Source organism: Crinia signifera, chromosome 5 (genome assembly GCF_055691185.1).
Source record: "Crinia signifera chromosome 5, ASM5569118v1, whole genome shotgun sequence".
NCBI classification, from domain to species: Eukaryota; Metazoa; Chordata; class Amphibia; order Anura; family Myobatrachidae; genus Crinia; species Crinia signifera.
The window spans coordinates 265,924,743-265,949,357 of record NC_139221.1 but is presented as its reverse complement, the minus strand read 5'-3'; the positions used below and the strand labels follow the sequence as shown (position 1 = coordinate 265,949,357).

Below are 24,615 nucleotides of genomic sequence, written 5' to 3'. Positions count from 1 at the left end.
AACAAAAACTATTTTTTTTTCAACATGTAGGAGACAGATTTAATTTCATAAGGTAACAATTATGTATTTACGGTATTACAACCATTTTCTAACACAGAGGTTCCCAAACTGTGCGCCTAGGCACCCTGGGGTGCCTTGAGACACTTGCAGGGGTGCCTTGGATTGGTGGTCTAGGACAAATTCATAATAGTTATGGGCAAAGCAATAGGCAAAACCAGAGTTGGTGGCCGCCAATTATGAAATATGTGGGCAAGCAAAAGCAAATCTTGTTCCTCACTACATAACTGATCCTAAGGATGACATATAAACACAATTGACTAAATTTTATATTTTTTCAACAAGAAACTTTTGACCTAGAGGTGCCTTGAAAAATATTCTGATACTCTAGGGTGCCGTGGTTCAAAAAGGTTTGGGAGCCACTGTTCTAACATATTCAATACACTTTTCAGCAGATCTTATTTCAGACCTATTTTTTCAGTATTTCTCCCTGTCTGGCTGAATCCAAACATATAATGAATAGAACAAATGCTTAGTTCTTACAATGTGCCACTTTACTGTGCATCCATTGTAATATATATCAATGAATAGCCCGCCTGTAGCTGTTGCTATACTCCAATAAAAATTAAATCTAATAGGTATAAAAATTATTTCTCATTGAAAAGGATCATTAGATGAGTTGAGATATGAAAACATTACTGACAGTTTAATATCACAAACCTTCCTCTGTAGACAAACTTCATTGGTTCCACTGCCAACGCTGTTGCTACTATATCATCTGCATTGTGTCTCCTTCCGCTCACAACCATTAGGCCATCCATTTTTCCCACAACAAAGACCAGCCCAGCTGGTCCTATAAATCCAAGCAGGCCAGTCCTTATAAATGGATATTCGCTTATTGGTGCTCCCGAGCTGGTCATTGGAAAAACCTAAACCATGAGCAAGCAGAACAGTATACTAAATTTAATTTGCAATCTGAAATGCAAAACGTTTCTATGGGGAGTTGTATCAAGTCTACTAAAGAGTGGCACAGTGGACAAGTGGAGTACTTGCCCATAGCAACCAAACAGAGTTGAGTTATTTTATATTTTAAGGAGGCTTGATACATCATCCCCTCCATCTTTTATGGCAGCCTTGTAAGTGCCTTCTTGTACAAACAATCTGCATATTATTTGTTTACCAACCCCACTGCACACCAGAAGAGTACTGCTCCCTATTGCAACCTCTAACCCTCCTTTCACTTCACCATTTCCTAGTCTTTGTTTATTTATTTATTAACAGTTTCTTGGGAGCCAATGAACCTACCAGAATATTTTTGGATTGTGGGAGGAAACCGGAGTACCCAGAGGAAACCCATGCAAAATATGAGAATATACAAACTCCGCACAATTAGACCCATGGTGGGAATCGAACCCATGACCTCAGTGCTGTGAGGCAGCAATGCTAACCATTACACCATCCGTACTGCCCATTGTTGAGGTAATAATCAATGTTAAATGGCCAATAGCCCCAACAACTGGAATCCAATGTGCATGGAACACTAAGATGACTTCTATAAATGTGTTAATAATTGACAGTACTTAAGGGCCACTTCAGACCAGTTCGTACAGGTCCGAATTCAGCCCCTTCCCCGATGTTCGGGGTCTGTGCATGCGCAAACCCCTGGGAGCAAACAGCTTCGGTAAGTTTCATACTCGCCGGGCTGTTTGCTCCAGGTGCGGTGGCAGGGGAGTGGACAGTGAGTGGTAGCAAGGGGAAGGCCCAGAATTTTATGGGCGTCCTCGTAAATATGCTGCATGTTCCTCTGCAGACGCAAGCGGCACATCACATGTCGTCAGCACCTGCCCCCTTTTGGCAGATCTGCGGCCATCTGAAAAGTAAGTATGGACTTACTTTTCAGAATGAAGGCTGCAGAAATCATATGATGGTCAGCGACCATCTAATGATCTCTCCTCCCTTCGTCGCATGCTAGCGAGGGGATTTAGGCCCCGTGGGGGCATTCCACCAGGTGGCGTTTACCAGTTCGCTAGGCTGAATCAGGCCCTTTGGCTGGTAGATAGAACTGCATTCACTCCACTTTAATTTAAAGGCCTTACTAAAGCAGTGCTAAACAGAGGCAGCAAATGTTACGCTTTATTCTACTTACACGCTATGCATGTATATCATCAGACAGAAATATATATACGCTAAGTAGAGTCCTCTAACAGTATAGAAAAACCACTATGGCATAGTCATTCCTAATTTCTACAGCAATGCCATCTCTAAGTATTATCTTGTCATAATAGCACAGGCTGCACCACTTGATGTATATTTGATTAACTGCAAGTTTATGAAGGAATATCATTTGTTCATCAGTTGTTGTTCATAGCATTAAAATTCACATTAGGTTGGGATACTTCGTGCTGTATTTTAATTTGTATGCTCTGCTGCAGAGGTTGCAAATCCTCACAGGTTCCGTGTTCAAGTGCACTGCAAAAATATTCTCTTCAATTATTAAAATTCGATACAGACAAACGGCTTTAATGGTGAGCACTCAGCACGCTGACAGCTGAGCAGACATGATCCGACCTTCATTGTTTACCTTGCTGTGTGCAGCATACCACTAATATCAATATACAGTAGGTACAGAGAATGCTAATATGAATATTATGCAAATGTTATAAGTAGTTGGTGTAATATACTAATAAATATAGGCCAGTTTGCATACAACATGAAAGATGAAGAAACTGTATTTGGGCAGGTACGTGACAATTTAGCAACAGGAGACCTGCTACAAAAGTACTCAAAGGGTAAGTATGCAGACAGACGCAACAGATTACAGATTGCTATAATACTGTCTTTTTACAAGGTCAAGAGACACAGATGCAGTCCCACGTTTGCCCAGCAGATGGAGATGCAGAGTACTTTTCAGTGTTTCGCTGGCTATGTGCATGACACTGGGATTCTAGGTTATTGTAAGGTTGAAACATACTGCATAACTGTTCTATGTATTTATGTTATATGATCGGTCAGAATAAGGAGAACATTTGTAAGGCACTATACTGTAGTTGTTTGTTTAATGGCAAATGTACTGTAAAACCAACCACAATAATAATGTTAAATTTATCTCTGGTATGGGGGATATTTTTGAAGCTATTTTTAAATGTATGTTGGGATAATACTGCAAGTAAACCATTAATGATACCTTTAAATAATGTATAACAAACACCTTTTTTCCCAATTGTTATAAAAAAAAGATACCCATAACTAATAAGGAAACAATAACTTAATAAAAAATGATTCAATAAAACTAAACAAAAACACATTACTAATTAACGGAATCAAACGTGGACACCTGTGGATCCCAAATCAGACCCCAATGCTTGGTTTATCTATAATTGTAAAAATCTAAAATAAAGGCAAAACAGTTACTTAAGTCTTATTGTTGAAAAATAAGTAGTCAAAATGTTGGCATCTAAACAATTTTGACACGTCACACTGCGAACATATGAAATGGTGACATTATGCAGTGGAGGTTTATGGTTAGGATATGGGAGGGGAGGGTTAGGCACTAGGGAGACTAATTGGGTTTGGCTACACTAGGACAGGTTAGTGCAGGCCTGGGCAATTGCGGCCCTCCAGATGTTAAGGAACTACACATCCAAGCATGCCTTGCATCAGTTTCAGCATGGCCACATAGCAAAACTAATGCAAAGCATCCTGGGATGTGTAGTTCCTTAACATCTGGAGGGCCGCAATTGCCCAGCCCTGGGTTAGTGTTAGGGAATAGGGGTTCCACAGGAAGTCATACTAATGTCAGAGAATGACCCAGAATACATTGCTGGAGCCACTATATCTGCCATACCAGCTACATCACCACCAGGGATGTTTTACTACATTTTATCAACATGATGAATTTCAAAGTGATCAATGTCATCATACCAAGTGTGTCAACATTATGAATGTCTAGAAAGGATCTCCCACACACAATTAATAACCAGCTCTGGTTCGATTGCATAGTATCCAAATGGAAAAAAGCCTCTCATATGATCCTTGGCACGTTGACAACTAAATGTGTAATGCGTACAAATAGGTCTAGAAAAAGAATGTCTGAAGGTTCTAATTTCAGCATCATACATTAAATGTAATCACTCACAATACACAGCTGGCACTCACCTCAAAGGTGTTCTTGGTCATGCCAGAGAGGCCATAATAGGATGTACCTGTAGCGAGAGCACACACACAGAGTTCTCCGATCTCATCCGTCCGACACAGCTGTGGGACCCCGTCAGGTTTCACTGAACACATAATAGCTGAAAATGTGGAGTTAGCACAATAATGAGTCATTGTAAATCATACATAATTAGCAACCTGATACACAAATGAATGCATCTTCACTATAAATAAACAATAAATGTAGAACAGCACTCACTTCAGAAAGGCTCAGTTATACAGTAAGAAACTCATCACCTTTCCTTATTCTCAATTCGATTAACAATCGCTTACTGATAAGACATTAAAACTTTGTACTTTACAATTAAGAAACCATATAAAACACTGTTTACGATGCAAAAGTACTGAGGGGCAGATTTATTAAGCTTGATGAAGTGATAATGTGGCTGGTACTTTATCACCAGCCAATCAGCTCTCAACTGTGTATTTACAGGCTTGGTTTGAAAAATGACAGGTAGGAGCTGATTGGCCAGTGATAAAGTACCAGCCACTTTATCACTTCACCAAGCTTAATAAATCTCAGTACCATGTAAAAGGGATAGGGAAATGGTACAAAATGCAAATTAAAAAAATGAATACACAATAATATAATAAAATATATTCAGGATATTTGTTTACAGCCCGCCACAAATTCTGTACCAGCAGCCAATCATATGACCCACACAAATACAACAAACATTTTAACAGACACATGAACAAAACTGCACATATCACATACATAGAAAGTAATAAGACTCTGATTACAGCTGGCAGGGATACAGGTACAGTATGAGCCCATCTCATCTATCTTCCTTAGGCCATGGCTCACCGTGGCTCACCATGGCTATCCTATTGTTTTAGGCTGCAATACAATACATAGAACAATAGAATAGGGGATTAGCAGAGTAATCCAATTACTCACTTAATCCTATTATAGAGATAGATGGCAGTGGCACTCACTGTATGACAATAATGGGGTATAGTCAATGTTTGTGGCGAGCTGTGACAGCGAGCAGTGCCGATAGCACGTTATCACAGCTCGCGGGTAAGTATTCAACTGACCCCCCTCCCCCTTTGCTATTACCATTTCCACCTCGCTAAAAGGTGAGTTGCGTCTGTCAAAATGGCAATGGGTCGCCGCTATATGCAGCGGGCTCACTGCATTAGTGATAAAACCTTGGTATTCGGGGGGAGTCCTCGCCAGCGAGGATTCCCCCCCGGAACATAGAATAGCGTGAGCGGCTGATGAGGGGGTTAGTTGGCAAGTATGGCTTGTTTTCGGCAATCCTTGCTGAAAACAAGCCACCCTTACCGCAGAAACCCCCTCTACGGCCGTATTGAATACCGCCCTATGTGTGAGGGCAGAAACATTAAAAGATCCAGTACAAGATGTAACATCGGAGTCATACAAAGCTGACTATGGTGCAAGTAAGACACAGCACATGACAGTTTACAGCCTAGATTTCACAATTTTCTTAGAAAGATAGATACTGTACTGTGTGTTCTTTTTGGATGGTTCTGGCAAGAGACACAACTAATGTGCCAGAGGAACTGCTCTCTGCTGATGGAAAACAAAGCAAAACTTAAAAGATAAACAAATTTTCCACTGTTCTTTTTTTATTTTTAAATTAAGATTTCGGGTGAGTATAGTTTTTTTTCCAGCTTTAGCAAAAATGTAATTTGAGGTCTATCTTCGATATTCATTTGTCGGTACCTTTTTAATGCATTTTATCTTGAATAGTGCCATATTTTCCACAAATAAAGCTAAAATAAACAATAATTTAAGTGGAAAACATAGAGCATGTTTTACAAAAATCTTCCAATCTTGCATATCCGTAATGCCACATAATAAGGCCTGCACAAATTTAGTGGGGGAATCTCTCAAAACGGTAATAGGAGCATGCAGTGACAGAACTTGTGATTGGTAAACTCAGGTTCAAAATTGTAATTGGGGCCCTACTCCTCCAACCCAATCCAAGATCACAATATGGAACATGGCAGTGAGTGACCAGGAGAGGCAGGAGGAGGCAGTGTCAGTGAAAAACAGTGGGTGACAGGGACAGCAGTGGGCCCTAGTCCTTAGGGGTCCCGATGTACTGCACCTGCTCCACTTATGGTAGTTCCGCCTCTGCAAGCAAGCATCTATCCGTGCTAGATGTACAATTAGGTGGCTGCATTTAATTGATAAATTTCAACAAGCCAATCCCTACACAAAAGAAAAAAAAATTCATAGTGTGTAGCTCAGATATTGGGAAATTTGATTTGCTGAAAAATCTGGCTGCTTCCTCTAGGAGGGGGCAGCCAAGTCCGTTAAGTGCGAGGCAGTGCAGCGGAGGGGCTTGGCATAGGGAGTAGTGCAGGGGTACAACGCTACATAATAGGCTCTGTGGAGGTGTGGCTGCATGATTGCATCATTGTGGCCACTCCCCTGTTATATAATGTGGATATTACCAGCATGGTACAGCAAGGGGTGGCTATAATGAATTGATACAGCACAAATAACTTTATCACCAGCCTGGTCCGCCCACTTCCCTAAATAAGCGAATACTTGCCCACTCTTAAGAGTAGTAGGTAAGTGTGCAACTACTTTTAAGGTGCCACAATCAGTGTAGGTAGCCTGCATATGTTCTTTTTTAATGTGACTACGTCATGTCAATAGCTCCACATTAATATACAAGATGAACATTGGTGCAGCCGAGGAAATGTCTCCATAAAGATGTTTATTTATCCTGTCTCATATACTTAGGTTGTTCAATGAAGGATGCTGGGATATTTGTCTGCTTTATGGTTTCTAGCTAAGAAAAAGGAGAACATTAGTTTAGGAATTCCCTCGGACTATGTCTGTTGTGTTTATTTTTGTCATTTGTCTGTTTATAGAGCCAAGTATATTATATTTATTTATTTATTTTATTTATTAACAGTTTCTTATATAGCGCAGCATATTCCGTTGCGCTTTACAATAGCAGACAGTGATACAACAAAACAGGGTATTTACAGACAGTCAAAATGTATATACTACATACATACACATGGTAAGACACATGAAACATATGCACATATATTTATTTGTGTTTTTCATATGTCAAGAAGCATTAGAACTAAATTAGGTAAACAATTCTGTTCTTGCTATTTGGATCTTCCAGGAAGAGAAGAAGTAAAGGAGATGCTGCACTCCCGCTGGCAGCAGCAGATTAGTCGGGAGCAGAGAGCAGCTGCAAGCAATCTTGTGTGAAGGCATCTCTCACATGTTCCACTCTTCCTTTCGCTACAGAATGCCTTAAACAATGCGGTTAGCTCAGCTGTGGATTTCATCCCTCTGGCACACCCGGGCCTCTGGCCTTAGATGACCACAGTAAAATATCATTGTAAGGTCTTTGGAAATGTACCTTTGTTTAAAGGGAAAGTACAACAATTTCTCCATAGATATGTTTATCGTAAGACTAATAGCAAACTATGCTCTATACATAAGAGATGCCTGAGAATTAGAAGGGATGAGACAGTGCTCCAGATTTTACTCACACATCCATGAATGTAATAAGCCCTATTAAACATTCTCCAGGCGACAGCTGCATGTAGAAATGAGCTAACCCTCCCTGCAATGGTAGAACCCCAATTCTGCTAAATGCTGGGATGGTTTTGTCCATTTGAGCATAGTATAACGGGGAAACACTACAATCCCTTTAATGACCGCAAATAATAGGTTTCAGGTTATGTCACTAGGTATTACATCTAATGGTATCCGGAATTTAGGACGGCAGTAACAAGGACGGCAGTGTATGGGTCGACAGGATAATGGTTTTCACAGTATTTTTCTTTTTTCACACTTTACTAACCATGTGGACTCACACTTTACTAACCATGTAAAGATAATAATTGACACCCCAAAAACTCATGTTAACCTTTTTACGTCGATGTAGACCAGGCATGTCCAAACTATGGCCCTCCAGCTGTTGTGAAACTACAAATCCCATCACGCCTTGCCAGAGTTTTGCTATTAGGGGATGCTAAAACTATGGCAAGGCATGCTGGGAAGTGTAGTTTCACAACAGCTGGAGGGCCACAGTTTGGACATACCTGATGTAGACTGTCGAACCTTTTCACATGTAACATTGCTATAGCATACAGGCATCTGGCAGAGATGCAGCTAGGTCACTATTAGTGATGACACAGCACTGAGACTGCATTCTCATCCGGTGATGGCAAATAGCTACATGCACACCAGCTGTCAGACTTAGGAGTACATGTAAAATGGTTTACTGCTGTACGCACAGGATCTCGGATCTCCACACGCTTACATAGAACGAAATCGACTTCCCCATGGATTCCGAGAATGTCTTCAGTGTTTTTTACATTATTATTTAAATGTCTGTATAAATATTTGAGCATGTGTTTATTTAAATAAAAAGTATATTATTCTTTAAGTTTAGTGGTGTTACCGTGAATACAGAGAAACGGAAATGGTGAACTGTTCCATGGGCAGACAAATCTGCATGTTATCTCCAATAAGTAAGATATTGGTATGAATATAGGGTCTAATGCAGGGGTGGATGCAGTACACACAACAACTGCATCTTTGTAGGCTGTGTGAGAATATACTAATGCTGCAGACTACTAAATCATCTTGTGTAAATAATATGCAAAAACACTGGCCAACTGAGTCACACTCAGGTGACTCAGGATCGCCTTCCCAGATCAGTAGCCTGGATAGTAAATCTGCGTTGGGAAGCAGATTGGACACTCCCAGAAAATGGAGGTGCTATGCCCCCATTTTTTGAAATACTGCTTGACACCATTCCCTCCCCGTCTACAGATGGACCAGCCTGTCAATCAAGCTGCAGCTTTGGGAGCACCGTGTGCGACAACACAAAATGTATTTAGGGCATGTGCAGTCCTCCCAACATTGGAAGTGCAAGCAAGCCTTCCGGTATCCGTACAACTCTGAATCAGGCCACCAAGTAAGGTAAGGGTACAAGCATAGATAAGGTAAGGGCACGAGCATAAATAAGGTAAGGGCACAAGCATAAATAAGGTAAGGGCACGAGCATAGATAAGGTAAGGGCACGAGCATAGATAAGGTAAGGGCACGAGCATAGATAAGGTAAGGGCACGAGCATAGATAAGGTAAGGGCATGAGCATAGATAAGGTAATGCATTAGTATAGATAAGGTAAGGGCATAAACATAACTAAGGCCCTTATTCTGGTTAGTGCGGTAATATCCGCGTGCGTTCGTGCCGCCGATGTTTTGTGTCTGCGCATGTGCAGAGGGGTCTCTGCGCATGTGCGAGCGGGGCGTACGGACAAATCCCGCATGAAATGTGTACACAACGAACAGGGGGTGGAGAGGGGCGTGAAAGGCCGTTTGGGCTCATTACCATATGCATACGCTCCGCGTTTCATGGGCGTTTCCATGAAAACGCTGGGCGTACGTATGGTAATGCGGCCGTGACGCACGTGTAGGGGGCGGACATATGACATTGCCGGATGTCAGCTGCCCGCCCAGATCCCTGCATTTGCACGGAGAAATGCCCATGTGGTCTGAGGTTGCGGGAGCTGGCAAACCACTCGTCCTGCATTCGATGTTCTGCGACCATCGAATCATGGGGGAGGTTCCAAGAGATGGAGGAGGTGTATCTGTAAGAAATTCACTCGTGCTCCGTGCGGTCGGCGGCTTACCGCATTCGGACGGAGTGAGCGATCCGTACGAAAGGCGGGGTTTAGGACGCACGGTCCAGGCCGCATATTCGGCTCGGGCCGCACCGACCAGAATAAGGCCCTAAATATGCATTTGTTAGGAAACAAAAGCCTGCATCATATATTCACTTATTATTAAAATTCTTCTACAGACCCAAAAGCTTAGAATAAAAAAAAGGGTCCTCACCACCAGGCATCACTGTCCCAACATCTTGCACGGTAAGTACAGACAACTTTTCCTCTGAATCCACTCTAATAACGCCATGCGTGAGTCCTTGCATTGATAACACCCCCCTACCCGGAGGCTGATTGCTGTCGTCAGTCGGCCTGTAATATAAAAAAAAAAAAAAAATGTAAGTAAAATGACACAATATTAGCTTGTAGCAGCATTCAAAGCTGCCTAAAAAGAAGTCAAATTATTTCTTTAAGTATAAACATTTCTTAACCTCAACCCTCATGTATTCCCAACATGCCATGAGTTGAAGATATTTGTCTGTGTAAGCAGCCTGGCTACTGGCCCAGCAACATAGATTATCTCACCTGTGCATAATTACAGAACTATAAAAAGTTACTGGTTGGTGGTAATTTGGGACTGGAGCGGAGAATCTCAGGTGTATAATACCCCTTTTCACATCGCCGACACGTTTTAAAAACCGGTATTTTAAAACGGTAATTAAAACGGGTCAGAGCCTTAACATTGCCGCAGATTACCGTTTTAAATACCGGTTAAGTCTCATTTAACATAGCAGTCAAACCGTTTCAACCCGAACACGTTTCAAGCCAGAGTGTCAACATTGCCTGTCATTTTAAAGGGGACAGCCTATCACTGCTCTGTAGCTTGTGTTGTTTGCCTGAAATACCGTTTCAGACACATTGTACACATTCACATTGCTCAAAAAACGGCAAGGAACCGTGTAGGACTCTGCTTTTTACACGGTTCGAAATACCAGTTAACTTTAAACGGTAAATCGGCTCTGGTGCATTCACAGTGCAGGCTTAAACGTTTTAAAATGAAAAAAAAAAAAACGGCAATTTACCGTTTTAAAAGTGCGATGTGAAAGGGGTATAACATTCAACAAGTTATTACTTAAATTTTATTTTAATTATTTATTTATTAACATGTTTTTTTCTATAGCACAGCAAATTCAGTGACACGTTACGATTGGAAATAGCAGTGACAAAACAAAAACTGGGTAATAACAGACAAACAGAGGTAGAAAGGCCCTGCTCACAATGTTTGCCTGTGGTCAGAAAGATGGGAAAGTTAAGAAAGAGAAAGTGAGGATGTGTGTGGACTGCACAGTGGGAATGTAATTGGATATTAAAGTTTAGAAAGGTTATGTGGGAGGTTCTGGACTTTGATAAGTTTATTTTTGATCCTTCTCTCTTAAAAGGGGACCCATAAATACTCAGGGAAACACATCATATATTCATCAAAACCGTATAAAGGAGCCGTTGCAAAAGCAGTAAACAGGGTTGAAAATGGTAATATTAGTATAAATTCCAATTTCTATAAGAACATTTCTCACATTTTGTCCTGCATACAGACTTCAGCATTAGCCAAACTCAACAAATTCCTAAAAATAAATGAATCAGTCTGTTTAGAATTATTTACAGTTTGGCTCTGCAGTAGCAGTGAGTGTGGAATAATTTGCTAACATTTGTAATGACAACATGAGAATATATCAAGTTGTCGACAAAATGTTACTAGTAATCTAGTGGTTTACTAGTGGCTGGCGGCTCTAGCGGTGTATTCCTGGTCTAGCAGTGACTTCCTGATGACTTCCGGCAGCACGTATATCTCTAACCTCTAACCCTAACCTTCTCCCTAATGCCTAGCCCAATTTCTACTTTCTCATAACCTTAACTCTGTTGCCAGTCTAATGTAGGGTAGAAACATAGAATTTGACGGCAGATAAGAACCACTTGGCCCATCTAGTCTGCCCCTTTTTTAAACATGTTACCTCAAACCATATTTGATCCTTATTTCTTTGTAAGGATATCAATATGCCTAACCCAAGCATGTTTAAATTGTACTACTGAATTTGCCTCTGCCACCTCTGATGGCAGGCTATTCCACTTGTCTACTACTCTTTCTGTGAAGTAATTCTTCCTCAAATTTCCCCTGAATCTTCCTCCCTCTAGTTTCAGTGCATGTCCTCGTGTTCTGTTGCTCCTCTTCCTGTGAAGAATGTCTCCCACCTGTACCTTGATAAAGCTCTTGATATATTTGAAAGTTTCTATCATGTCCCCCCTTTCTCTGCTCCAAAGTATACATATTAAGATCTTTTAGTCTTTCCTGGTACGTTTTGTGATGTAGGCCATACACCATTTTAGATGTCCTTCTTTGTACAGTCTCTGATGTATTTATATCCTTCTAGAGATATGGCCTCCAGAACTGAACACAGTACTCTAGAAGAGGTCGTACCAATGACCTATACCAGTGGTTCCCAACCCTGGTCTTCAAGTACCCCCAGCAGTACATGTTTTGCAGGTCTCCACACAGAATCAGAAGTGCTATAATTAGCTCCACCTGTGGATCTTTTCAAATGTGCCTGAATAATGAGTGCACCTGCCGGGTTGACCCGGAAAACGTGCACTGTTGGGGGTACTTGAGGACCAGGGTTGGAAACCACTGACCTATACAGTGGCATTATTACTTCTTTATTTCTACTGCTGATACCTCTCCCTATGCAACCAAGCATCTGACTTGCCTTCTTCATTGCTTTGTTACATTGCCTACCTGCCTTTAAGTCCCCTGAAATAGTGACACCTAGATGCCCCTCTTCCTCAGTAGTTTCCATTATAGTGCCATTTATACTATATTTAGTCTTTGTATTTTTGAGACCCAAGTGCATGATTTTGCATTTTTTGGCATTAAACTATAGTTGCCATGCTCTTGACCAGGGCTGGGCAACACCGGCCCTCCAGATGTTAGTGAACTACACATCCCAGGATGCTTTGCATTAGTTTTGCTATGTGGCCATGCTGAAACTGATGCAAGGCATGCTGGGATGTGTAGTTCATAAACATCTGGAGGGCTGGTGTTGCCCAGCCTGCTCTTGACCATTCCTCTAATCTACCTAGATCATCAATCATTTGTTTTACCCCTCCTGGTGTGTTTACCCTGTTGCATACCTTTGTGTCATCTGCAAAAAGGCACTGGTCCAAGTACATATCCCTGGGGTACTCCACTTGTAACCTTTCCCTCCTTTGACTGTACTCCGTTTACAACAACTCTCTGTTTTCTGTCCTTCAACCACACTCTTATCCACACCAGAAGGACCAAGATCATGCAACAATTTCCTGAAATCGTACGATGGTCGCACAATTGGATTGGAGTACACAATCTGCACACGATCCAATGTAGATGACTAATAGTGCGGCAGGTAAAATCTCCAAAGCGACCAAAAGACCGTCAAGAACGCGGAGCACATCGGCATCATATTGAAAATATGTACAATTCTGCTCTTTTTACATACAATCTGTCATTAGATGTGTCAAATTTGGGGAAATTTAGCCCAAATCGTTCTGGTGTGTACCTAGCACAAGTCCCTGCAGAATGATGACCTTTAACATGTTTTCATGCTGCAGATGCTGACTTGTCAGTGGCACTCTAGTCTGGACAAAACCTTTGATTAATCCAATTTAAGAAAATGACTGTTTTTGTCCATTTTCCAGTTTTTGGGAGCAAATGGTAGATTGTAATTTGTTCCCAGACATAGCCAGATTTTCATTTCAACCAGCCAGATTAGAAAAATAATCTCATAGTGTGTAACCAGCCTACATTGTAGCACTCAACGATTTGTTCCAACCTTTCCAGAGGGGAAGTAGCTCTGGTGCATGAATGCGCTTCTGCCGAATGCAGCAACTAAATGGTTTTGGTGGGTATGGCAACGGTAAGAAGAAATGATAGTTGTCAGGGGCCAAAAGGCATCAGCTCTAAAAGAGACCCCCTAACCAGTTTTATTTTGTTTCACTAAACAAATAAATAGGTTAGTGTTTAGTTATGCGTGACAATAGTATATTCTAGCTCAGTTTATTTTTGTTATCCATTTTAAAAATCACAAAAGAAATTCTCATTACGCTACAGTGAGGTAAAAATAGCTTAGCTCTATATTGTTGCAGCGCAGGGGGGAGCGAAACAATGAGTACTGTAGGTGTTACAACAGAAAATAGAATTTCATTTATTGCAGCTAAAAAAAAATTTAAAATATTTCTAATATGAAAGACAGTCATCATTATGCATGTATTACTATACTAACTGAACACATGTACTTATATTTTTTACATGTTCGAAACAATCATTTCATACATATTATTTATAAGCTATAACATATGAATTGGATCTACATCTGTATGATACACATTAAAGGCCCATACACACTAGGTGATATTGAACTCAAAGTAGCTCACTTTTATCATTTTGATTTTAAAATCTCCTATGTGTATGGGAGGGCGATAACCAGTGAGCACTAATGCGCACTTCTGTATCATCACCAGCTGTGCCATCTGTTGCCCTGGACTATAGGATGAGGGAACCATTTTCCATAGTCTCCTACTATGAAAAGTGGTTCAGCTGCCATGAAAATGCTGGGCCCGGTAAAAATCGCTCAGTGTGTATGCAATGAGCAATTTATTGGACAGCAATTTTCATCACATCGGTTATGGCCAAAAAGGCACAGTGTGTACGCACCTTTACTATCATACAGTACATAGATGTTCAATGCATTAAAATGAATTGTGGATTGAGTATGTCAACCATTAAAAGGTGTCGACCATTAGTGGTCGACCTAATGACTGTCAGTGAATCTATCATTTATACCATAACCACTTACAGCATCTGGGCTTCTGCATTCCTAGCATGGTCCAGTTACACTTTCCCTACCCCTACTGTTGCTCATTACAAACATGCCTGTGGATTGTCAAATCCTCTCCTCCACATGGCGCTGGGTTCTGTACTGCCACCATACTACAACAGTCCACGTTCCAACTTGACAAATTCATGAAATGTGGTGCAAAATGCAAGGGACTTTGGGCCTTATTTTGGTTCATTCTTTCTGACAAAATCCTTCTTAGATGGACAAAACCATGTGCACTGCAGGGGGGCAGATGTAACATGTGCAGAGAGAATTAGATTTGGGTGAGTTATTTTGTTTCTGTGCAGGGTAAATACTGACTGCTTTATTTTTACACTGCAATATTGATCTCACTTTGAAGTAAAACCCCACCCAAATCTAATTCTCTCTGCCCAAGTAACACCTGCCCCCCTGCAGTGCACATGGTTTTGCCCATCTAAGAAGGATTTTGTCAGAAAGAATGAACCAAAATAAGGCCCTTTGTGACACAGTAACAACGAAACAGAGTTTACAATCTAATCATCCCTTGATGACATCTACATTATTCCCCTACAAGTGGAAAAATCATTGTAATTACACTACTCCGTTTACACTAAGCTGATCATTTGCATTCAGGCCAATCTACTAATTAAATTCATAGCAGCTACATTGTTAATAATTAAGTCCACTGCTATTATATGTTAAAGAATGAGCATCAGCAGTTATTGCTCAGTAGAGCGATGGGCTGGTAACCATTTCCCTCTGTATTTACTAGGGGTCACCAGATCATTATAAAGGGTTAAGAGTCAATGCGTTAGAAAATCCATATACAATTCTTTCTCTATTATGCTGCTTTTGTTCCACTCAATATCAGGCCTACAACTTGTTTTTGTTGTACAGTATATGTAAATGGTGGAGGCTCATATTTCACAGTGTATAATGGGGATGAGGTTAACATCCTGGCTGTTAAGATGCCCGCAGTCAGAATAATGATGCTGGCATCCTGACTCACGGGCAGAAGACCAGCACCGGAAACCCAACATTGTTGGAAGATATTAAAGTGCCGGAATCCTAACTGCCACTATTCTGATAGTAAGACTGAGGGATGGACTAGGGATAGGATGGGGGAGGGGTTAGGTTTAGGCTGTGGGGTAAGATGTTAGAGTTTGGCCCTAACGGGCAGGGTCAGGCTGTAAGGGGGGGAGGGTTTAGTTTGGCTGTAGGGAGGGATATACGTACACTTACTTAGGATTAGGATGCTGGGGTCAGCGTTCTGACCACCAGCATCCCGTCCGCCAGTCATCCTCATATATTCTAATGAGACTTATATGTATTCATGCAGATGGGTTGTCAAGGCCCCTCCTCCACACAAAATGCACAGAATCTTTGTTTTCCTAGCTATAAATAAGATGCCACACATATGTACTGACCTCTGAAAACACGGGGGGCAACCTAATTGTAAATGCAAGCTGACATCCAAAATTATTATTTTATTAGATTTATTAGTGACAGAGGATAATTAAATAATTATTTTTAAAAAGGGCTTAGATTAGTATGTAGAGAAAAGGTGCTGGGGAAGTGAAGTTGTTCCTCTAAAGGTTTCGTGTCGAACGCCTATAAATTCTGGCTGGACCTAATCAGTAGGTGTCAGAAGTCCAACCTGATTTTATAGGTGTTAGAGACGAATAAATCTCCGAAAACAAATATTTTGGGAGTAAGTGCAATTTCCGGGTTTACAGGACACACTGACACTTTGAGTGACCACACACTGGATCTTGGAGCAAACCCAGTCTCATCTGGATATACCCAGGTACATCTTGGTAAAGTAGATGAGGGCAGCCTTCCATGAGGGACGTTCTGCCAAAAACGAAATACTGATATGCACATAATTAATCACTTTATGGTACGCAGATTACTTTAATCACATAAATTGGATTACAAACCCATTACACTAGAGAGAGCGGTTCCTCCCCCTTTTTAGAGATCTCACAACCTTGGACGGCCCAACAACAGTTCACCAAGAGAATTTATCTGCAGCCACCCGATATACAGCAAGTGTTCCCCATCCTTGAAAAACCACCCAAGGAATACATTCCAACAAGAACTGTTACACATAGACTTTTGGGGTTTGAAGAGCAGATACCAGTAACTCGGTATATATAAGTGTACATACCAGTACCTCGGTCAGCTGAACCTGACCAGAGAATATTCCTCCTGGCTGTGAGATAATTGGTGACTAATTGGGCATCTATAGAATTTTTGTATTCTATTGAACCACTTGAGCAGGTGACTTTATTTGGGCCTGTTGAAGCCGTTTTCCTGTGGGACCCTTCTTAAGGGAAATAATGGGCATACTAATTATTCTAAACTTCCATGAGGCCCCCACACATCTATACCTTTTGTGACCATAGAACTACCTTATCTGTATTCCTGATATCTAATTAAAAGTCAGAGCGTAGAAGACTTTGCGATCCAGAACAACCAGTAACTTCACATTTACCCTGCCAAGATTGCCAACTAATATAGCTAAACCCCTGAATAAGTCCCCTAGGGGGACAAAGCGTGTTGGATGATGCAGCACGATTTATTCCAAATGTACAACAATTCACTGAAGTTTTTTTATTGAAAAAAATAACTTTTGATAAGGACTTTTGTGTTCTACTATACTGGTGACACTAATTGAGGTATATAGAGAACTTTCTACTAAGGGCGCCACTCCACAATTGTATACATACCTTGTGGAAAAGGCTGCCTTATATTGTGTATATTGACATATGTATCTTCTAAATCAAGCGTGAAACGGGTCTGGATTGGAATACATATATATATATATATGTATATATATATATATATATATATATATATATATATATATATATATATATATAGTAGTAGTAGTATTACAAGGTAACGTACAGGGTGTGTTGAAAGATACAGTATAAATAGGGGTATAGCTGGTAGAACTAAAATCAGCATCAGTTCAGAAGTAGGTGTCAAAATTGTCAAGGAGACTGAAGATGAAGTAGAGGAAGGGAAGAACAGGACAGGAGCACAGGTGAGGTAATGAGGTAGGGTGAGTACGTGAGGAAGGAGGGCCCTGCTCATAAGAGTTAACATACTAAAAATAGGTGGGTGGACGAACGAAATACAATAGGATAAGTAGGAACGGAGGGGGACGGAGGCAGGATAGGAGGATCAAAAGAGGTTAGGAGGAGGGATAGGCTAGTCCAAAAAAGTGGGTTTTGAGGGAGCGCTTGAAGGAGGTAAGGGAATCAGATAGCCTGATGGGTGGCGGGAGGTTGTCCCAGTGCAGGGGGGCAGCGCGGGAGAAATCTTGGACACGGGAGTGGGAGGAGGTGATTAGGTGAGAGGTCAGTCGGCGGTCAGCGATGGAGCGAAGAGGACGGGAGGGAGTGTGGATAGAGATCAGTGAAGAGAGGTAGGGAGCTGTGGAGGAGGAGAGAGCCTTGTAGGTGGTGGTGAGGAGTTTAAAGAGAACTCGGAAAGGAATGGGGAGCCAGTGAAGAGATAAACAGAGGGGGGAGGCGGAGGTAGAGCGGCGGGAGAGGAAGATGAGCCTAGCAGCAGCGTTAAGAATGGATTGGAGAGGTGCGAGGCGGGTGAGAGGTAGCCCAGAGAGAAGGATGTTGCAGTATATATACACACATATATATATACACACATACATACAAATTACTGTATACATACTGTATAATATATTTTACTGTATTTGTCACATGCAAGCCTCAATATGATCATAACTATTAAGCACCACATAGTTTTCAGGCAAATCATATTTAATACAAGGGGAACACTCCTACCCACATTAAGTACACTGCCCAGCTGCCAATTCCCCGTTAATATGCATGTGACTTCAGCCTGCTGCCTCTGTATAGTATAAAGAGCCAATTGCCATTCAGCATGTGTATGGAATGTATCCATAGAAGCACAGTCTATGTCATATACCCTCCTGATTTACCGAAGCAGTCAGCTTAGCCAGACAGAAATGTCACAGCGATTTTCAAGGATGAGATGAGACATCACTCCATCCGGCTTGACTCCGAGACGCAAATAGGAAGATAATGCAATTCAGGCTGGATTATGAATGACAATTACATGCAAAACATATCAGGTTACTTAAATAGCACAGGCAAATGTAGCAGGAAAAAGCATTCGGCATCTTTGCAGGTCTCCTGAGGTTCTGCTATGTCATTTTTATCCACTGTGCCAGGCGCTTCCATTCAGGACTAATTATTTGCGTTAGACTAACAGGTCATATGACACCAAGTTACGTAGAAATTTACAAAGCATGAAGCCCCCTGACAAACCTTTTCCTAAAAACCTGTAGCGACAGATCTCAATAAAAAGGTTAAAGCTACACCAGGCTTTGAAATGGTAGCGGTCTCCGAAAATAAAAACCTTGGAGCATCGAAGGGGGGGGTGGAGAATCTAACACTCACAACTGGTAGTGGTGCCATCTGCTCGAAATGCAGGAATGGATTATCTGCCCAAAACCTGGCATGTGTGATTCACCTCATTTATCTAGATCAATAGTCTGACATAGACAGAACCGTTACCGGAGGATATGCACAATGTTGCTCACTATAATTCATTTAAAGTTCTATAGATTAAATTATAATTATACATTTTTTTAAAGCTTAATGTATATTTAATAAACCGTTTCCCGGTACTAGTCGTGCAGGGGCACCGCACCATTTTTTTTCTATCCAGCTATGGAACAATTCTTGACTGGTAATGAAGGTAGGGATACCACAGAGGGCTAAGAATGACACCTTCTCCATTGTAGGCACTCAATCAGGAGCTGGCCGTGTAATGTTCAGTTCTCCCAAAAACAATTACAGAATTTGGCCAGCAACAGCGCTGATTATTATCTGTAATTACCAGTAGTATGCTTTAATTGAGCAAGCAGCAGAGGTCCTTTGCATGCTACTTTATCAATGGATTTATGTAAGAGGAGGGAAATCGAATATAGGAAGGGAGAAATCCACTTCTTGTCAAGTCACCAGAGCTGGGGAAAGCTTACTTTCAAAGGCTACAATTTGTTACTAATGAATATGTTGTTGCAATTTTATGCTAGTGCAGGTAGGAATTAGCAACAGGTTTCCCAGTAGATTTTGTATTTTAATAGTGTAAGGATGGATTTTATGAAGCACTCATTTCTATGATGCCGTTGCAGAGCATTTCATCAAGTATGTGGCAAAATGTCAGCCAGCCAATCACAATGCATCACCAATGAGCGCTTTAAAATGTGACAGGAATACTTATCTTCTGTAGCCTCAGATCTCCACTATCTGCTGCAGACAATTTTGAATACTTATGGGGATCCATAGGTATTGGGCAATCCATACAGCAGTTTTTACATAGATACATTCTGCCCAAACACATACGTAAAACAAATTCAAATATATAAACTTAAAAAAAAAAAAACGGTTTATCATTAATATGCAAATCATTTACTATAAAATAATTTGCTTTCTAATTAAATCCAGACCGCTATATAGCTTTTAAACCCCAATTTGAACAGCACTATAAGAGACCCCTTTTTTATTCTAACCAATCACAACCTAATTTAGTTATGAATTATATTATTTATTATTTAGTAGTCTAGATATCCAGCAACATAAAAAGAAAATAAACAAGCCAGCATTTGGTAAATCCTATATTATTTATAATATGCCTGTCTATAAAAATTCCTTATATGGATACAATATAACATGTTCTTACCATTGCAAACATCTAGCAAAGTGGAAGTATCCAATTGTAGTTCATATTTTGATTAAAATATGTAATATTGCAGGGCACCTTCTTACAAATCCTACACTTACATTACACATCAAATAACAATGACATCTACAAATAAAACTTGGGATGTCATTCCCGGATCAGATGCTAGGATTGGAGCTTTCAATCCCAGGATTTCAGGAGGGAAATGTGCAATATGTGTAATATATACCTTTCTGCTAGGCGGATCTTAACACAAGCGGTGTTGCTCAGGTACTGCCAGGTAAACAGGTGGTGCGGCTATGCAGCGCGATATTAGAATTCACACTGCGCATTCTTGCCCCCATTCCCCGTCCACCTGCTGAAGACTGCTTCATAGCAGTTCCCAGCATGGCATCAGGAGGCCAATCCTGGGACCATGGGAATCCTGAGATTGACAGATTTTTAATCCCAAATTCCCTATTCAAAATGAACCTACCACAACTACTGATGGTCGGTAGCTCTGACTGATGGATAGGAAATGGCTAGTATAGGAACTACTACTAGACCAGACAGATTTAGTATTTATTACCATTTTAAAATCAATCAGCCAAAGCAGTCGATCATTTACAAAAATATGACATTCGGGAAATATATCCATTAGGCTGGTTAGACTACGTTCTACAAAAAAGCCTTTATACAGCCAAACAACACTGTTTTGTAACAAACTGAAAATAAATAAGCCCATACTCCGGAAAATCCCATACCGTATATACTCCTCAAGTATAAGCCGACCCGAGGCACCTAATTTTACCACAGAAAAACAGGGAATCTTATAGACTTGAGTACAAGCCTAGGGTGGGAAATGCAGAAGGTACTGGTAAATGTCAAAAATAAAAATAGATACCAATAAAATTACATTAATTGAGGCACCAGTAGGCTGCACACAGAAGCAAACACATTCTTGCCCAGTACGGCACAGACAAAACAGAGGCTGTCTGTGTGCAGGAGTAAAGAAGAGCGGTGATATCAGCAGTCATCGGACCACCCACAGAGGCTGCAGGCGCCCGCACATGACCGGGAGAGACCGGAGAACAGGTAAGTGGGTCCCTCACTCAAATATAAGCCAAGGTGTTTTTTTAGCATAAAAAAAGTGCTGAAAAAGTCGACTTATACTTGAGTATATACGGTACATAATAACAACTGCGAGACAATTAAATACGATACGCAAACTAAAAACTTCCTTGTTGTCCTTATTACTGTAAATATATGTATACTGTGTCTAGCAAAATTAAATTATGAGGCATTAGTACATCCCTATGATCAATTAACATAAAGCTTCTCCATATTTATATACTCGATTGTTTAAAATGTTTATGAAAACTATCACGATCCTAAGAAACAATTTAATTAAGTTAATTATTCCAGTACTAGTGACTGAAGAAACCTAATCAGAGAATAATACAGAGCACAATATTGTGCTGGGACTCCGCTGCCTTCGGCAAGTATATTCTGTCTGCTATATGAAGGAGAACAAAGAAACTCGGGATGCCTCCGGATGCTGTAACGCAGAGACACAATTATGCCAGCTACATTTATAGTAAATTATTTGTTTCTACATTAAAATGAAGATTAAACCTGAATGACTAGTGTAATAACAGAGAACCAGAGGATGGAAAACAGCAACGCTCAGTAGCTGTGAAACTCTATTCCATTCCATGTAATTTGTACTTTCATAGCAGCAGAGACCAATAAATTGCCTCAACCTGTTCTGTGCAATTCATTATTTAAACTTCTAGGATGAACTATCAAAAGTAAATGCTAGATCCAGTTGTGGCAGGCGCACATAAAGATGGTCTTCAATGCAAACCAAAGTTTAACTAATTGAAATAAAGTTTCCCTGTATTGGTAGTTTGTGATTCATTTTCCAGTATTCACCAATATGACCTACAATGGTCCTCTACTATGACATTCTATTTCATAACAGAGAAAAACTACCTCTCACCAGACACTTCAAGGCACATCAAATAACGCATTCTGTACATTGCTTTTCCCCAATTAAATTATTTGGGCAAAGTGTTTTTTATTTTTCTTTGCATACATGGGCAGATTTGACATAAGCTGGCTATACATTTACAGATTTATTGTCCGATCTGGTTGGTTGGAACTAAATCCTGGTAATATCTGAGTGACAGTTTGTCAGTTTTCCAGCATTTTGAAGCAAATGGTCAATTGTCACTTGCTCTCCTCAATTACCAGGTTTTCGTTCCAACAGCCAGATTGGCAATAAATCTGTAAATGTATGGCCAGCATAGTGCAATGTCCTGTTGTAGCCTTGAATAATATGCTACTGCGTACATTTCTGGGTATTACGGCAGAGAAAACATTGCTCATTTTCCATAGAGGTGTGAACAATAGTTACTAAGAGTAATACACTTGCCTTTAGGGAAATCCTACTTTGCAGGACGAGCGGTCAGCACCAGTTGATAGAGTCTGATAAACAGTTGAAAATGTAACGGCCATTTATAGATTTGGTTTTGGGTGAAATAAGGTGACCCAATATTAAATATACATTTTAACCTAATGGTAATCTGAGGATGCAGTAATTCAGCAAACCAACCCATGAAGTGTGTAAGTGTTGTCATTGCTCTGGCGCAGGGACGTGCGGTGAGGTTAGTGGATGGTGAGGCACTGGCTTGCTTGGACCCAGCGCCAATGGGCTCTGTGGGGAGCGCTGAGTCCGGGTTGCTTCAGCGCTGACAGGCAGGTGTGAGAGCTGCCGCCTGCATAAGCAGCAGAGACCGACAGAGCGGCTCCTGCCTGTCAGTGCAGAAGCAACCCAGATCCGGCGCTCCCCACAAATAATTAGGCCCCATGGTGTCACAGATATGCTATCCTATAGGGGCTCCCAGCACATACCCTGAGCCAGCCCCGCCAAGTCTAGTGCAGCCCATAGGCAGCACATGGGCGATGCCCGGGCACAGAACGGCTGCTACAAGTGCAAATTACTAAATAGCAGAGCCTGGTGGCCACTATGACAGATAGCAAGGAGGTGGCATGGATGGAATCCTGGCAGGCTGACAGGGGTGACTGTCAGCAGGAATTCTAATTAGCAATATGGGTGTAGACTGACTGAGCATGCTAGTGACAATGTGGAAAAGACTGTCACTGTCTGCTTTAAGGGGTACATTGAGGCAGTCTGCTGTCCCTGCTGTGCACCCAGGACCATCTTAACAACATTATGGGCCCCTGGGCAAAGCAGGCCAGTGGGGCCGCTAATTACACAATGTATGTCAAATATAATAAAGGCCCTTACTGCTCAATTTAGGGGCTGCTGTCTGCCAGACACTTAGTCAGGGGCTGGCTGGCAACTTTTACCCTGGGAGGCAAATGCATGAAATTGGCACTGGGAACAGTAAAATGGCCAAGCATACAGATCCCCATTCAGGACAAGCAGAATTAAAAGCATTTGTAGCACCTCGCCACTTATGAGTAAAGGGGAATAATTGGGATGTAATGGGAAATCTAACGTAGACTCATATAAAGTTCAGTTAGGATGTGTGTGTATGTGTGACACGTGTATACACACACTATCAACCTATAACATCCCCCCTTACACACACACACCCACACCCCCATTATATATACACAATATAGCTACCAACCCCCACACACTCCTTATACCAATTACGTCCCCCAAATCACTTATATACAGAAATGCCACCCACACACCCCTTTAATGCTCTATAAAAATCATCATCATCTACCCCCTAACCCCACAAACACATATATTTGGAGATCATGAGGCCACACACATAATGAGGCCATGCAGTTTTTACTTACTTGTTTGGGCTTTATATGTGGCTGGAGGATGTTCCTCCAGGATTTATATTTTGGGTCATGAAGCAGCATTCTTCAACTGCAGAGCTCTCTCGCTGCGGGGCCCATGGTAGGAGGTGGAGCTGGCAGTCATCAGGCACATGTAAGGAAGACGGGCACCGCTGGTCGCTCGGTTCGCTCCAGGCCCTAATATGCTGTGCTCCATGCCTGCGCCCTGCCCTGGGATGTGATGCTCCATGCTGCCCCAGCCTTGCTCCGGCGCTTTTGCGTCTCCAGGAGATGGGGACAGTTTGAATCTCGTACCTGTGCTAGATGCCGACGCCGACCTCCCATTGG

At 41.3% G+C, this 24,615-nt stretch overlaps 1 protein-coding gene across 7 annotated transcripts in view; it reads right to left on the bottom strand.

Moving 5' to 3' along the window:
* Window positions 1-24,615, bottom strand: part of DIP2C (DIP2 acetate--CoA ligase C (putative)) — a 420,633-nt gene that overhangs the window by 81,104 nt on the left and 314,914 nt on the right. For all 7 annotated transcript variants that reach the window (XM_083188980.1, XM_083188979.1, XM_083188978.1 and 4 more), the window contains 3 exons: window positions 10,068-10,207; window positions 4,153-4,289; window positions 718-926 (listed from right to left, as the gene is read on the bottom strand). In XM_083188980.1, the coding sequence (XP_083045106.1) occupies window positions 718-926; window positions 4,153-4,289; window positions 10,068-10,207 (486 nt within the window). The remainder of the gene's footprint in view (window positions 1-717; window positions 927-4,152; window positions 4,290-10,067; window positions 10,208-24,615) is intronic.